The sequence below is a fragment of the Oncorhynchus masou genome, chromosome 20 (genome assembly GCF_036934945.1).
Source record: "Oncorhynchus masou masou isolate Uvic2021 chromosome 20, UVic_Omas_1.1, whole genome shotgun sequence".
NCBI lineage: Eukaryota > Metazoa > Chordata > Actinopteri > Salmoniformes > Salmonidae > Oncorhynchus > Oncorhynchus masou.
The window spans coordinates 9,392,142-9,409,643 of record NC_088231.1 but is presented as its reverse complement, the minus strand read 5'-3'; the positions used below and the strand labels follow the sequence as shown (position 1 = coordinate 9,409,643).

Below are 17,502 nucleotides of genomic sequence, written 5' to 3'. Positions count from 1 at the left end.
ACTAAAGAGGCCTTTCTAGTGACTCTGAAAAACACCAAAAGAAAGATGCCCAGGGTCCCTGCTCATCTGCGTGAACGTGCCTTAGGCATGTTGCAAGGAGGCATGAGAACAGCAGATGTGGCCAGGGCAATAAATTGCAATGTCCGTACTGTGTGACTCCTAAGACAGCGCTACGGACGGACAGCTGGTCCTCGCAGTGGCAGACCACGTGTAACAACACCTGCACAGGATCGGTACATCCTAAAATCACACCTGCGGGACAGGTACAGGATGGCAACAACAACTGCCTGAGTTACACCAGGAACTCACAATCCCTCCATCAGTGCTCAGACTGTTCGCAATAGGCTGAGAGAGGCTGGACTGAGAGCTTGTAGGCCTGTTGTAAGGCAGGTCCTCACCAGATATCATCGGCAACAACGTCCCCCTATGGGCACAAAACCACCGTCACTGGACCAGACAGGACTGGCAAAAAGTGTTCTTTACTGACGAGTCGCGGTCTTGTCTCACCAGGGGTGATGGTCCGATTCACGTTTATCGTCAAAGGAATTAGCGTTACACCAAGGTCTGTACTCTGGAGTGGGATCGATTTGGAGGTGCAGGGTCCGTCATTGTCTGGGGCAGTGTGTCACAGCCTCATCGGACTGAGCTTGTTGTTATTGCAGGCAATCTCAACGCTGTGCATTACAGGGAAGCCCTCCTCCCTCATGTGGTAACCTTCCTGCAGTCTCATCCTGACATGACCCTCCAGCATGACAATGCCACCAGCCATACTGCTCGTTCTTTGTGAGATTTCCTGCAAGACAGGAATGTCAGTGTTCTGCCATGGCCAGCGAAGAGCCCGGATCTCAATCCCATTGAGCACGTCTGGGACCTGTTGGATCGGAGGGTGAGGGCTAGGGCCATTCCCCCCAGAAATGTCCGGGAACTTGCAGGTTCCTTGGTGGAAAAGTGGGGTAACATCTCAGCATGAACTGGCAAATCTGGTGCAGTTCATGAGGAGGAGATGCACTGCAGTACTTAATGCAGCTGGTGGCCACACCAGATACTGACGGTTACTTTTGATTTTGACACCCCCCCTTTGTTCAGGGACATATTATTCCATTTCTGTTAGTCATATGTCTGTGGAACTTGTTCAGTTTATGTCTCAGTTGTTGAGTCTTGTTATGTTCATACAAATATTTACACATGTTAAGTTTGCTGAAAATAAACGCAGTTGACAGTGAGAGGACGTTTCTTTTTTTGCTCAGTTTATAACAAATCGTTTAGTTCCTCTAAATGTGGGGAGGTGGGTAAAATAATAAATAAAGTCTAGCCCATCTCTAACACTGTGTTTTCAAGTACCTAACAATATGGAGCCAATGTCCATATGTGTTGATTAAAAAATGAAGTATAATATTTTGGTTAGACAGAGAAAGGAAACTCAGTCCCTAAAATAATACAAAAATAATCAAGTATGTCAGCACAGTCAATATTGTATTTCATTTCAACAAAATGGTCATACACTAACATAACTTTGTAGTACAGTACTTTTATTGCACAAAACGATACGTGACAAGTATAATACTATGGTAACACTTTACATTTTCTGTAAATCTGGTACACTCCCTTTGATAAATTCCTTTGAGAATACTCTGGAAAAGGTTCAACATTACATTACACACATTTTCAAAACTTTACACCAGTGAAGAATTTTTACAGACACCTTCACACCAACCATCACCATATCCTTTAATCTACCTTATCATACTCATTCTTTCCTGGTTCACTTCATTCAGTTCCTTCCTACATCCAAAACCAAGAGAATGAATTACAAACTAACAAGTACTCCATTACATGTCAACACTACACACTATACATGGGCCGTATGCATTTTCTGCTGGTGTATCCTGAGGTAGCTCCTCTCTGAGAACCTCTTCCCACAGTGTGTACAGGCAAACGGCCTCTCTCCCGTGTGGACCTTCAGGTGCATCTTCAGCTGGTGCTGGTGGGAGAACCTCTTCTCACACTGGGGGCAGCTGTAGGGTTTCTCCCCTGTGTGGACCCTCTGGTGTCTCTTTAGATGACCAGCCTGGGCGAAGCGCATGTGACAATGGGTACAGCTGTAGGGTTTCTCCCCCGTGTGCATCCTCTGGTGGATCTCCACCTGTTTCGGGAAACTGAAGGCTTTCCCACAGAAAGAACATGGGAAGCGCTTCTCTTTTCCACCGGATCTACAGATAGCGTTACTACTACTGTCATTTGTCATCGGGCTTATATAGCCATTTAGTGTTGAGGCACCGGCATTGTCTAAAGTCTGGTTTAACATAAGGTGAGTGTGAGGAGGACGAAGGCCAGGGAGTGCCTGTGTTGTCGCAGGGTCCATGTTCCAGTTGATAGATCCTATAGAAGGCAGGCTGAAGGCAGCACCTGTTAGGTGGTTAATCAGAGGCGTCATCAGTGTCTCTGAATCACAACTATAGGAGCAGGACGGAGCATCGCTAGCTGAGTCTGTGTCTGTTGTTCTCTCCCCCCGCATACAGACACCTCCCCGTCCCCGCAGACCAAATCTACACCTTGCCCTGGTCTCAGCCAGTCTGTTGTCATGGAGACTAAGTTTGGTTGTTTTGTGTTCGACTGTCTGTTTCTGGTTAACAGTGTTGTTCCCCAGCCCTGAGTTGAGGACGCTGTCCCATCCACTGACCTCCACTATGTCACCTCTGGTCCTGGCCTTCTCAGTGATGTCCCCTGGGCCCTTGGTTGCACTCGTCTGGTTCTGGGAATCCAAGATGGCCACCCAGTCTCCCCTGTCAGCCTCCAGCCAACCACCTGCAAGAAGAGGTTAGAAAATAAGACTTATTTTTAAAAAAAAATGTCACTTACCAGGTCAGGTTTATACATTATAATTTGTGTTTTTGTATGTAAACATAAGTTGTATTGATTTCATTTTTTGAATGAAGAAAAAATAGCCAGTTGCATCACTATTTCCATTGAAGATCTATTACTGTATGTAGGCTATATGTACACTGAGTATACAAAACATGCTCTTTCCATGACATTGAGAAGACATAGACTCAAAGGGAGGAGACAGGTTAAAGTATGATATTTAAGCCTTGAGACAATTGAGACACGGCTTGTTTATGTGTGTGCCATTTAGATGTTGAATGGGCAAGACAAAATATTTAAGTGGTTTTGAACGGGTTTGGTAGTAGGTGCCAGGCATAGGGCTGTTGCGGGGACTGTATTACCAGTGGTCACGAGTCATGAAGGCAGTCAAATTCCATGTGACCGTACAGTCACAGTAATTAGGCTTCTCCAAGCTCTGATGCTCCTGCTGGTCATTAGCGGCCTACCAAACTTGCTAACTGCCTGGTACTCAGCATTCTATTGTCCCTCTTCATGAGAGCCCATGAGCTCATGTTGCGCAACATTTCAATAGGCTATGCAATTGCACAAGAAAACAGAGTGATGGCCTCCTAAAAAGAGGAGGATTCCATCAGCTTCATATAGGCTAGGCCTACTATATTTATTTCTCAACTTCCCTAATATTAAGCACATTGCTTCTCTTTACAACAGGAGTATAGCCTACCTGGCTGAGATGAAAATTAACCACTGGGAAAAAACGTCCTGTATTCGCTATTTAAGTGCATAGATGACATGTATATTTCCCCGCTGCCCCTGTTTCGATACAGGTGCATGATAATGGTCGATTCTAAATCAAAACAAATTTCACACATATTATTTAGAGACAAGATTAAATCAAGAATAGCCTATCACTTGTGAAAAAAAGAAACGTCCCCTTTTCAGGACCCTGCCTTTCAAAGACAATTCGTAAAAATCCAAATAACTTCACAGATCTTCATTGTAAAGGGTTTAAACACTGTTTCCCATGCTTGTTCAATGAACCATAAACAATTCATGAACATGCACCTGTGGAACGGTCGTCAAGACACTAACAGCTTACAGACTGTAGGCAAGTAAGATCACATTTATGAAAACTTAGGACACTTAAGAGGCCTTTCTACTGACTCTGAAAACACCAAAAGAAAGATGCCCAGGTTTCCTGCTCATCTGCGTAAACATGTCTTAGGCATGCTGCAAGGAGGCATGAGGACTGCAGATGTGGCCAGGGCAATAAATTGCCATGTCTTTACTGTGAGACGCCTAAGACAGCGCTACAGGGAGACAGGACGGACAACTGATTGTCCTCGCAGTGGCAGACCACGCGTAACAACACCTGCACAGGATCGGTACATTCGAACATCACACCTGCAGGACAGGTACTAGATGGCAACAACAACTGCCAAGGTTACACCAGGAACGCACAATCCCTCCATCAGTGCTCAGACTGTCCACAATAGGCTGAGAGAGGCTGGACTGAGAGCTTGTAGGCCTGTTGTAAAGGCAGGTCCTCACCAGTCAACCCTGGCAGCAACGTCGTCTATGGGCACAAACCCACCGTCGCTGGACCAGAAAGTACTGGCAAAAAGTGAGGTTTTGTCTCACCAGGGGTGATGGTCCGATTCACGTTTGTCGTCGAAGGAATGAGCATTACACCGAGGCCTGTACTCTGGAGCGGGATTGATTTGGAGGTGGAGGATCCGTCATGGTCTGGGGCGGTGTGTCACAGCCTCATCGGACTGAGCTTGTTGTCATTGCAGGCAATCTTAACGCTGTGCGTTACAGGGAAGACATCCTTCTCCCTCATGTGGTACCCTTCCTGCAGGCTCATCCTGACATGACCCTCCAGCATGACAATGCCATCAGCCATACTGCTCGTTCTGTGCGTGATTTCCTGCAAGACAGGAATGTCAGTGTTCTGCCATGGCCAGCGAAGAGCTCGGATCTCAATCCCAATGAGCACGTCTGGGACCTGTTGGATCGGAGGGTGAGGGCTACGACCATTCCCCCCAGAAATGTCCGGAAACTTGCAGGTGCCTTGGTGGAAGAGTTGGTTAACATCTCACAGCAAGATCTGGCAAATCTGATGCAGTCCATGAGGAGGAGATGCACTGCAGTACTTAATGCAGCTGGTGGCCACACCAGATACTGACGGTTACTTTTGATTTTGACCCCCCCTTTGTTCAGGGACACATTATTCCATTTCTGTTAGTCACATGTCTGTGGAACTTGTTAGGTTTATGTCTCAGTTGTTGAATCTTATGTTCATACAAATATTTACATGTTCAGTTTGCTGAAAATAAACGCAGTTGACAGTGAGAGGGCATTTTTTTTCTTTGCTGAGTTTATATTATCACTTGTGTATGATGCCCAGCACACCTAGTCGCACACCTCATGTAGCTTAGCCCATGGGCCTATATGTTTTATTAAGGTTTTTATCACAACTAAAACGTCCAAATAAATTCTTAATATTAAGCACATTAATCCACTTTACAAGGGGTGTAGAGCCTAACAGGCAGCACGTGAGTTTCAAGTTTGGGGAAGATAATTTTCACCATAAAAATGCACCTTTATAATAAAAGCATTACATGCATAATTGCATTTGCGGTCATTTTTGATAATGGTGTTTTCCACTAATGGAACATTTGCGCTTATAGCCTACTACCATGAGCGCATTGTTGTGCTTATAATGTGAATAAATAGCCTAATAGTTTATCAACATTTTAAGCTAAACGTTATGATTTGTTGCGTCAGCCACATTGCATAAAAACCTTTTTTTAATGCTAGAGTGGTTGTATTAATTTGGGATCTATCGCTTCCCACAACTGTCCCAGACTATGTTTGGAATATTTATTTCTCGTACAGAATAGAATAGGTCGACTTTTGTACTATGGAGGATAGTAGATTGACATAGGCTAGTGCTTTTGCTGTTCATTATGCCTACTCATTTTGTTGGCTGCCGAAAAGTAAATGTGGACAGTTCTTCCAATATCTTCAATATGCACCTCGGAAATGGATAAGGATGCACGCAGTTGTGTCCCCCAATTTGTCTGTCTTCACTTGTAGCCTGTGAGAAAGACCCGATCACGTGACAGAGCGAGCAGCACTCCGGGAGAAGGGCACAACTGCCACTGGCTGCAAAAGGCATGGATTGTTTTAGGGTGCATTACGGCCACACAAAGGGGATACCGCCGGGAAATTCTAGGCATTATCTAATGCTTGTCCAATTGTGAATGCGTGACTGATGTAGCGTGTACAGCGTGCGCAAAAAAAACAAAGCAGAGCTCATGCCTTTCAAGCAACTTTTTTCAAATCATCATTAGAGTCTCCTCATGCAGCCGTACAATGTATTAAAAATCAAAACATATAGCCCAACATTTGTAGAACAACTAAAGGGACATTAATAACTTTAAATTAAGCATATAGGAGTACCTATTTCTTTGTTAACTCTTGGAACTCCCCATCCCGGATCTGGGATCGTGACTAAAGCCTCAGGCTCATTAGCATAACGCAACGTTAACGATTTCTGAAAATCGCAAATAAAATGAAAATAATCCGTCTGCTCTCAAGCTTAGCCTTTTCTTAACAACACTGTCATCTCAGATTTTCAAAATATGCTTTTGAACCATAGAAATTGACTAATTTGTGTAAGAGTATGCCAAGCTAGCATAGCATTTTGAGTAGCATTTAGCACGCAACATTTTCACAAAAACCAGATAACCAAATAAATAAAATCATTTACCTTTGAAGAGCTTCTGATGTTTTCAATGAGGAGACTCTCAGTTACATACCAAATGCGCAGTTTTTCCTGAAAGCGTCTGTGTGTAGGAGAAATCGTTCCGTTTTCTACATTGCGTCTGGCTACCGAAACGAACCGAAAATTCAGTCACCTACAACGTAAAACTTTTTCCTGGATTAACTACATAATATCGACCGAAACATGGCAAACGTTGTTTGGAATCAATCCTCAAGGTGTTTTTTCACATATCTCTTCATTGATATGCAGTTCGTGGAAGCTTGCTTTCCTCAATGTATCCCATGGAAAAATACTGGCAGCTGTCTTTTGCGCACCAATTTCGGCGCGGGACACCGGGCGGACACCTGGTAAATGTGGTCTCTTATGGTCAATCTTCCAATGATCTGCCTACAAATACGTCAAAATGCTGCAGACACCTTGGGGAAACGACAGAAAGGGCAGGCTCATTCCTCTCGCATTCACAGCCATATAAGGAGACAATGGAAAACAGAGCCTCAAAAATCCTGCTCATTTCCTGGATGCCGTCTCATCTTGGTTTTGCCTGAAGCTCACGTTCTAGGGCACGCACAGAAAATATCTTGGTAGTTCTGGACACGTCAGAGTGTTTTCTTTCGAAAGCTATCAATTATATGCATAGTCGAGCATCTTTTTGTGACAAAATATCTTGTTTAAAACGGGAACGTTTTTCATCCAAAAATGAAATAGCGCCCCCAGAGCATCAACAGGTTAACCGCTCAACCCAGATTAGGCGCATGTGCGCACTCTCAAACCGTTTGGAGAAAATATCCTTTATTCAATTGTATTCTTCATACTATAAAATAATGCCACGGAATTCTAAGAAAACCTTGTCTGCTAAATGAACTAGTGTAGCCCACAGCGATTAGGTATAGCCAGATCAGGACGTAACATAAGGACAATTCAGAGTATGCTATTCTGTTCTTCTGAAATAGACTACATTTTCTTCATATCATGCTTCTTTAGAGCTGTCTAAAATAAATAAATAATTTATTGTGATGTGTAGGCTATGTTAAATGGATTTATTAGACTTTTTAAAATGTAGATGTTCCAAAGGTCAACATCAGTGGCTTGTAGGCTATGTGTGGTAGCCAGGAGATGCTAAATGTGTTTGTTAATTAACGGTCAATAACTGTGAGACCGATAGCTATTTGCCACCGGCTGATGGCACTTAGCCAGGCACACCGGTTTGTGTCAAGAACTGCAACGTTGCTAGGTATTTCACGCTCAACAGTTTCCCGTGTGTATCAAGACTCGACATCCAGCCAACTTGACACAACCGTGGGAAGCATTGGAGTCAACATAGGCCAGCATCCCTATGGAACGCTTTTGATACCTAGTAGAGTCCATGCCCCGACGAATTGAGGCTGTTCTGAGTGGGGAGGGGAGGGTGCAACTCAATATTAGGAAGGTGTTCTTAATGGTTGGTACACTCAGTGTATTTCTCCCTTACCTTGCTCCCCCATCTTTAGTCTACTCAGCAGGTCAATGCTCTCTGGTTCATCTTCTATTGTCTCCTCTTTGACAATCAGCAGATCAGGCTTCCCATCCTCCATGTCTACTGACTGTAAGAGATACAGAGCCTTATTCATTATGATCTAAAAGGCTAAACTGATCCGAGATCAGCACTCCTACTCTGAGAGGCTTTGTGGATACGGGCCCTAACCTAATACCATCTAGACAGTAGTTTACAGTGGGCTTACCTCAGTGAAATTGCGTGTGGTCTTGTGATGCTCAGTGGGTTCAGGCGGAGGTGTAGTCTGGTTGTCCTCTATGACCATGGTCCCCTCTGGGTTCCCCAGACCCTCCTCACACCCCTCCTCCTTCACCAGCAACACCTCTGGACCCTCCTCCTCCTGGAAGAGAGAGGTGATACAGATTACACAGACATACACTCCCTCAGGTACATACACAAACAAGATAATAAACACACTTCACATGGAGGGGCCACACTTGCAAACATAAGCAAGCATTTAAAGTTAAACAGGTTCTCACGTACAAAATGCACAACAGCCAATTAAAATGTTTGTTTTACTTGTATGTGACAGAAAGCTAAATTGTAGCTGGTCCCATCAGATAGCATGGCACACATAAGCCCTTTGTTATCCTCACTAGGTGGCAGCGATTACATCCCAGCACAACTTCTGCAGACAAGTCGTAGACATAGTTGGACGTGTTCATGGAAGTGTCCTTTGCAACAAGGCTGTCACGTGTATTTCATTGACTGGTCAAATTGCTCTTTGTGTAAAGTGTCCGTGTAATTGTCGCAGATTGTGGCAAAGGGTTCAAATCTCACGAGTCGCCCCCCGCACACAAACAAACTGCTATTGTCAAATAATCATGTTGCATAGGCTATATTACATGGACGTGTACACCTAAATGTAGACCAACGTTTTATATGCATTTTCATCATCTCCATTGTCACCTGTGCTATGAATTGTCTCAAGGCTTAAAAGACATTCTTTAACCTGTCTCCACCTCTTCATCTACACTGATTGAAGTGCATTTAACAAGTGATGTCAATAACAGATCATAACTTTCACCTGGTCAGTCAATGTCATGGAAAGAGCAGGTGTTCTTAATGTTTTGTATACTCAGTGTATATTAATTAAAGGGAGTCTCAATAAAAGTCAGAATAAAAAGTCCCATTTTGTGTTTATTAAACATAAACATGGGTTAAATACCCCATATGAAAACCACACATAGACATGTCTAAACCAAAACTATATTCACTTTCTCATTACAGAAGTGTCTTGGGAAAAATGTTTATTGTTGTAATGAAATAGCCATTTGTAAACATTACAGTACTAACACTATGTAAAATACTTTTCATACTTATATATCACACAATGTTTGGATGCAATATTCTAACGAGGAATATTCAACACTGAAATCTGTGACTCTCATTATTCCAAATGCATCTGTCGATCTTTTCTGCTGATGTTTTTAAAAATATATTTTTATTTATACAGGCTTTGATAAAAATGTCAGAAGATATCGAGTGGAATTGGTATGTTTCTATGTTACAGAGTGGAATGTTTTTTCTGCTGGTGTATCCTGAGGTAGCTCCTCTCTGAGAACCTCTTCCCACAGTGTGTACAGGCAAACGGCCTTTCTCCTGTGTGGACCTTCAAGTGCATCTTCAGTTGACCAGCCTGTGCGAAGCACATGTGACACTGTGAGCAGCTGTAAGGTTTCTCCCCTGTGTGGATCCTCTGGTGCCTCTTCAGGGTGTCCTGGCGAGAGAACCTCTTCTCACACTGGGTACAGCTGAAGGGTTTCTCCCCTGTGTGGACCCTCTGGTGCCTCTCCACCTTCTGGGAGCTGCTGAAGCATTTGTTACAGAACATGCAGAGGAACCGTTTCTCTTTACTACTGCCTGATGTGGCTCCCCCTCCCTGAGCCTGGGCTCTAGCTCTGTCGTTTGAGTTCAATACCTGATCGAAAAGGACACAGCCGTGTGAATCGGAAGGTGCTATCAACGTGGACACTGGGTAGCGATCCTTGAACACGTGTAAAGGGGAGTGGGTGGTGACATTTAGATTTGTCTCCAAGCTTTCCCTGTAATCTAAGAAATCTCTGCCCTGTGAGTGTCCGTCTCCGAGGAGATGATCTGCATTCCATGTGGGAGGAACGTCGCCCTCCACTTTTACAGTCACCTCATCTGCTAATATAACCTCCTCTTTCTTATCTAGGCACCCTTCAGAGTATACACTACTACTGCGCCGGTTCCAGTCCCCTCTCGACAGATTAATCTGTGTCTCTAAACCCAAGGGCATGTTGCCAGGGTCCATCTCTGTATTGTAAGAACAAGACGGATCATCACCGGCAGTGTCTAACACGTCACCATCACCATCCCCATGGGAATTAACCGTCCTCTGGCTCTGGTGAAATACTGGTAAATATTCGGAGCCGGGAGCAAGAGGACTGCCCAGTTTACTCAGACCCAGTCTCTCTGGGTCTGATCTATGGTTAGATCCTTGGTGTAAGGGCCTGTGTGTTACAGTTAAAGTCTTGGTGTCTGTCTCTGACTTGAGGACGGCGTTCTGTGTTCCACTGACCTCCGTGATGCTGCGTCGGGTCCTAGGTTGCGCTTGGTTGTTGGGGTCCTCCGTGGCTGCAGAGGCCGCTCCTGACTGAATGTCTCTGATGTTCCGTGGGTCCTCCTCTCCTTCAGACCTCTCCTGCTTGACCCCAGGACCTGCAGCCTCTGCATCTGCAGACTGACACAAGAAGATAACAATATTGTCTCACAAGCTTCCTTATGGCAGATAAAAATGTAAAAAAAGTTTCACCTTTATTTAACTGAGGATAAATGACGATGATACATGTAAGCAAGTGAATAGCTGAGGGGAGATTTTCTTTATTAAACAGGCCACATTTGATAACTGTAATTTTTATATAACACGATTACACTAACCTCTATCACCATAAAATTCTGCGATGTGGTTCCACACACCTCATCAACAGTGATTGGTTGGTCATCTCTCCATGTATTGTGTTCCGCTGGCTTCAGAAAGCTTCTGTGGCCTCCAGTGAGATGTCCTTCACCTGAGAGTGTGATTGGGGGAAAAGAGGTGGTTAGGTTAGCTACTGTCAATGCTATATTGTACACGTTTGACCCTGTCCACAATTGGTAAGGATGTAAGGTAACACTTCTCAAAACGTCTTGATATACTATGTATTGATTATGTTCCATGCATCTTATTGTTTTCATTTAGTAAATAATGGAAAATGCAGTAAATCAAAAATCTGGTTATAATATGACAATGTCTCTGCACAAGCTAAGTAATCAGGGGATTTATTGTATACGACCCAAAAACAGACAATTTTAGATAACATCTGAACACATATACAGAGGGGAACGGGGCGACAGGCACTGAACTATAAATGAACAGCAACAGGTCGCACAGCCTCTGCAAATTGTACCTCTTGAAATTCCTCTGTATCGGTCAAGGATCTTGACACTACTGGGACGACTGGCGAGGACGCGCTCTCGCATTGTCCTCTCTGCGCGCTCCCGTGCAACCTTCAGTTCCAGTAGTTTCCTCCGCAATGACCTGTTTTCTTTCTGGCTTTGATTTATTTCCAAACGAAACACTGCATAGTCGTCGTCTACGAGTTTACAGATCTCTGCCACGGCGGCATTCGCGAGCACCTCCATGATGGAGGCTATTTGAGTGTGAAAAACCATACAGTTAGCCATTTTTTGCTAACGTTAGCAGCTAGCTAGCTAGCTAGCGTTACCTAGATAACAGCTATCAACCAAGTCCTGTCTCCAACGTGAATTAAACACGATATGAGGTGTGATACGATGCAGTTAAATTATTCATATTTTGAGTTCATGTCTGTTAATACACATCTAAACAATAAAAACGATAACGTGGAAATTGTTTTTTCATAACTGTTCACTTCCGTTTACTTCTTCGTGTGAGTTTCCGGCAGACGAGACGTTGTTTTGCGTATTTCCGCCTTTCACAGGGTTACCACTGCCACAAAGTCTAAATTGTCTATATCGTAAAAGTTCATTAAAATAAACAATTAATAAGGGTGTGTGGGGTAAGGTGACTAGTCATCAGGATATATAATAAATAGAGTAGCTGGAGCGTTATTTTATTGAACCTTTATTTTAACGGTAGAAATATTGTGCTCTGTATAATACAATATAACTACACGTATTGTTCACACAATTATTTTATAAAAAAAATAAAAAAAACAGTCATGGGAAGCACAAATAATTTTGGTAATCTTGTCTACAAAAAAAAAGTGTTTGGTAATATCAAAGGGTTTTGTTATGAATGAGCCATTGTCCTCAATGAAGGATGGAGCCGAATTTGCTTTAATGCTTAGAATTTTATTTAAGCACTCGAGATTTGTATTATAATTAATAAATTATCTTATTTGCATTGTATATTTTCTTCTTGTTTTTGTTTAGTTTAGTTACGTGATTTGTCAATTTACTGTATGGTTGCCAATCTGCTGTGTTGCCAGACTTATTTTCCATTCCCTTAGTGCACAGGCAAAAAACCTCACTCCTGTTTGGACCTTCAGGTGCCTCTTCAGATGGTGCTGGTGTAAGGACAGAAGCTGGGAGACGAGAAGCAAGTACAGTGAGTGAACATTTAATTAATAACCGACATGAAACAAACAAGGACAGTGTCTGGACAGGGGAAACATAACAACAATAATGCTGACACCGGGATCAAACCGAGGAACAGACAGATATAGGAGGGGCAATCAACAAAGTAATGGAGTCCAGGTAAGTCCAAAGAAGCGCTGGTGCACATAACTATGGTGACAGGTGTGCGTAATGATGGGCCGCCGGGCGCCCTTGAGTGCCAGAGAGGGAGAGTGGGAGCGACACTACACCCCCCTCTAGGGGTGCCACCCGGCATCCCACCCGGGCGAGCCCGACGGGCGACCTGAGGCATGGGAGACCGACGAGCCGGCTGAGCCCGACGAGCCGGCTGAGCCCGACTAGCCAGTTGAGGCGTAGAAACGTCTCGAGCCAGCTAAGGCGTGGAAACCTGACGAGCCAGCAGAGGCATCCCCGGTTCCATCGGCAGTGGCACCCGGACCTGACGTCACCAACCAAAACAAAAAAACAAAATTCCCTGATGCTTCCAATATTGGGGTCAGCATTCTGTAAGGACAGACGCTGGGAGACGAGAAACAAGTACAGTGAACATTTAATAAAAAAAGAAACAAACAAGGACAGCGTCTGGACAGGGGAAACATAACGACAATAATTCTGACACAGGGATCAAACCTGAGGAACAGACAGATATATGAAGGGCAATCAACAAAGTAATGGAGTCCAGGTGAGCCCAAAGAAGCGCTGGTGCGCGTTACGATGGTGACAGGTGTGTGTAATGATGGCCGCCTGGCGCCCTCAAGCGCCAGAGAGGGGGAGCAGGCGTGATAGCTGGTGGCAGAACCGATTCTCACAGTGGGGGGCAGCTGTAGCGTTTCTTCCCTGTGCTTCTTCAGGGTGCCAGCTTCAACGAAGCACATGTGACACTGGGTACAGCCCTCCCCTTTCTTAGCTAGGCACCCTTCAGAGTATACATTACTACTGTACCGGTTCCAGTCCCATCTAGATCAGTCTGTGTCTCTAAACCCAAGGGCATGTTGCCAGGGTCCATCTCTGTGGCGAAAACAAGACGGATCATCAACTTCAGTGTCTAATGTGTCACCATCACCAATGGTTATGGACCATCCTCTGGCTCTGGTGATACACCAGGAGGACAGCCTAGTCTCCCCAGACCCAGTCTCTGTGGTCAGATCCTGTGTAAAAGCCTGTGTGTTACAGTTAAAGCCTTGGGTGTCTGTCTTTGACTTGAGGATGGCGATCGGCGGGTCCTGGGCTGCATTGGGGTGGTGGTGGGTTCCTCTGTGGCTACAGGGGTCATGCCAGCCTCTCTCTGCTGTGCCACAGGTCCTCCCCTCAATCTTGACCCCAGAACCTGTAGCCTTTGACACAAGAAGAGAAAAGGTTATTACCGGAACATGAGTACAATTGGATAACAATATCCTTGGGACGTTTCACAAGCTCCCCTATGGCAGATGTACATGTAAGAAAGTGAATAGCAGAGTGGAGCCTTTCTGGGAAAAAAAAAATTACAAAGTACTTGCAACAATATTACCCTGACCTCTATCATGTGCTGGGTTGAGGTTCCACTCCCCTCATCAACAGTGATTGGTTGGTCATCTCTCCATGTATTGTGTCCCGCAAAGCACCTATGGCCTCCAGTGAGATGTCATTCACCTGAGAAAGTGATAGGAGGAAAAGAGGTTGTTAGGTTAGCTACATTCTGTTCAAAGGTATAGACCCCTTTTTGTGTTTGCAAACATTGCTGCACGAGGGCGATACGCGCAATTTGGTTGCAGAACACGGGGGAGTTATTATAGAAAGCCGCCCCCCAAAACATCTATTTACATGTTTCTTATGAATGCATTTCAAACTACTTTTGGATTATAATTGTATTTTAAGGCTCATATGAATGTCCTGCTTTGTGTCATCATTGCAAATCAACTGCATAATACTTTAAAAAACACTTGGCCCAGTAAAATGGCTCTTTGGCTAACTGCTACAGCCTATCTGAATGAGCGTTAGCATTCTAGCTAACAACTGCTACATCCAAAATAGATATTGTACAAAGATCACAACCAAATATAATGTTGGTGACTGTTCCAGCAATAATCAAAACAACACTGTAAGCGTATGACATCCCAAAAATATATTGCTGTTGTTACAACAACCTATGAATGATTCGTCGTTGAGCTGGGTGACCCAGGTGACAGATTATTCTGCAATCTGCATCTAAAAATCACGCGCATCTGGTTAGAATATTCATGGTTGAGTAGGTTACTTTCTAAATGTAATCCGGTACCAGTTACCTGTCCAAAATTGTAAATAGTAACGTAACTTTTGGATCACCCAAACTCAGTAAAGTAATCTGATTACTTTAGGTTACTTTCCCCTTAAGTGGCTTTAGAAGAAGACAAAAATGTATATTACCAATTGAACAACATCTATTGCAGGATAAATCAATGTTAGAGTTTCATTGCTGGCCATAAATGGATGTTGTATTTTACTTTATGGGTTGGTTATGTAGGCTTCTTTTAACACATTGCTTTCGCCAACATAATACTACGATTAGACTAAATCTTTACATTCAAAACCAAATTCGGTCAAATTTCCAGTCATTACAATTCAAATCAAATCAAATCAAATTTATTTATATAGCCCTTCGTACATCAGCTGATATCTCAAAGTGCTGTACAGAAACCCAGCCTAAAACCCCAAACAGCAAGCAATGCAGGTGTAGAAGCACGGTGGTTAGGAAAAACTCCCTAGAAAGGCCAAAACCTAGGAAGAAACCGAGAGAGGAACCAGGCTATGTGGGGTGGCCAGTCCTCTTCTGGCTGTGCCAGGAAGAGATTATAACAGAACATGGCCAAGATGTTCAAATGTTCATACATGACCAGCATGGTCGAATAATAATAAGGCAGAACAGTTGAAACTGGAGCAGCAGCACGGCCAGGTGGACTGGGGACAGCAAGGAGTCATCATGTCAGGTAGTCCTGGGGCATGGTCCTAGGGCTCAGGTCCATCCTGAGACAAAGCTGAGTATAGCGCACAAAGATCTCCGCCATGGCACAACCCAAGGGGGGGCGCCAACCCAGACAGGATGACCACATCAGTGAATCAACCCACTCAGGTGACGCACCCCTTCCAGGGACGGCATGAGAGAGCGCCAGTAAGCCAGTGACTCAGCCCCTGTAATAGGGTTAGAGGCAGAGAATCCCAGTGGAAAGAGGGGAACCGGCCAGGCAGAGACAGCAAGGGCGGTTCGTTGCTCCAGAGCCTTTCCGTTCACCTTCCCACTCCTGGGCCAGACTACACTCAATCATATGACCCACTGAAGAGATGAGTCTTCAGTAAAGACTTAAAGGTTGAGACCGAGTTTGCGTCTCTGACATGGGTAGGCAGACTGTTCCATAAAAATGGAGCTCTATAGGAGAAAGCCCTGCCTCCAGCTGTTTGCTTAGAAATTCTAGGGCCAATTAGGAGGCCTGCGTCTTGTGACCGTAGCGTACGTGTAGGTATGTACGGCAGGACCAAATCAGAGAGATATGTAGGAGCAAGCCCATGTAATGCTTTGTAGGTTAGCAGTAAAACCTTGAAATCAACCCTTGCTTTGACAGGAAGCCAGTGTAGGGAGGCTAGCACTGGAGTAATATGATCACATTTTTTGGTTCTAGTCAGGATTCTAGCAGCCGTATTTAGCACTAACTGAAGTTTATTTAGTGCTTTATCCGGGTAGCCGGAAAGGAGAGCATTGCAGTAGTCTAACCTAGAAGTGACAAAAGCATGGATTAATTTTTCTGCATCATTTTTGGACAGAAAGTTTCAGATTTTTGCAATGTTACATAGATGGAAAAAAGCTGTCCTTGAAATGGTCTTGATATGTTCTTCAAAAGAGAGATCAGGGTCCAGAGTAACGCCGAGGTCCTTCACAGTTTTATTTGAGACGACTGTACAACCATTAAGATTAATTGTCAGATTCAACAGAAGATCTCTTTGTTTCTTGGGACCTAGAACAAGCATCTCTGTTTTGTCCGAGTTTAAAAGTAAAAGTTGGCAGCCATCCACTTCCTTATGTCTGAAACACATGCAATTCATTCAATACCCCTTGATCTTTAAGAGTAGGATTTGGAATTATGGAAATATTAGATTAGCCTAAATGTTTTACCTGAGCATAATCCCAAAACAAAGGATTTATTTATCTGTTTTTTATGATTTTGTTGTCATGGAGGACTGATTGGGCTCGTAATTGATTCGTGATGGAAAATAAATGCTGCTCTTAGAATGGCATGCTTTGAGCACTACTGAAAAATGCTATTTGCATGTGAAAAATATATGCCATATGCTGCATTTGCTACAGGCCTATTGTTTACGTTTTTGTTAGTGATACTTAGATATTTAAATAATTTGCAGCTGTCAAAAGTGTGTGTTTGAGCACTGTATTTGCGAGCTGACGGCTAGAGTGCAGTAGTAGGGACATTTGCGATTTAACGCAACAGTTTGTGACAAAACTATCGGTAGAGTTGAAAATGGGATGGAAACACTTTGAACATTATATTTTTATTTGGTGTATTGAAACTTAAGCGAAAAATTCATCATCATGCACTGATTTTTATGTGAAACGAGTCTGTTTGGTGGAAACACACCCCTGGTGGTAAAATGCTCGTACCTTCTTTATGCAGATTTTAGAATATTCGCATGAAAATCTGCCACCAATTGGATGGAAACCTATCTATTGAGAAAACAGAAAGGTCTCAATTTT

The 17,502-nt window shown here is 43.8% G+C and overlaps 1 protein-coding gene across 3 annotated transcripts in view; it reads right to left on the bottom strand.

The window, feature by feature from the left end:
* The window catches only part of LOC135506874 (transcriptional repressor RHIT-like), a 28,457-nt gene extending 16,374 nt beyond the window's left edge, over window positions 1-12,083 (bottom strand). The window contains exons 1-6 of one of the 3 annotated variants that reach the window (XM_064926284.1): window positions 11,579-12,083; window positions 11,070-11,200; window positions 10,711-10,872; window positions 8,353-8,505; window positions 8,103-8,214; window positions 2,681-2,805 (exon numbers count right to left, since the gene is read on the bottom strand). In XM_064926284.1, coding sequence (XP_064782356.1) covers window positions 2,681-2,805; window positions 8,103-8,214; window positions 8,353-8,505; window positions 10,711-10,872; window positions 11,070-11,200; window positions 11,579-11,855 — 960 coding nt within the window. In that variant the 5' untranslated portion in view covers window positions 11,856-12,083. Of the gene's footprint in view, window positions 1-1,514; window positions 2,806-8,102; window positions 8,215-8,352; window positions 8,506-10,710; window positions 10,873-11,069; window positions 11,201-11,578 lie in introns of those variants that run through there. The other 2 variants (XM_064926285.1, XM_064926286.1) reach the window with 2 other exon arrangements.
* Between the last annotated feature and the right edge of the window lie 5,419 nt (window positions 12,084-17,502).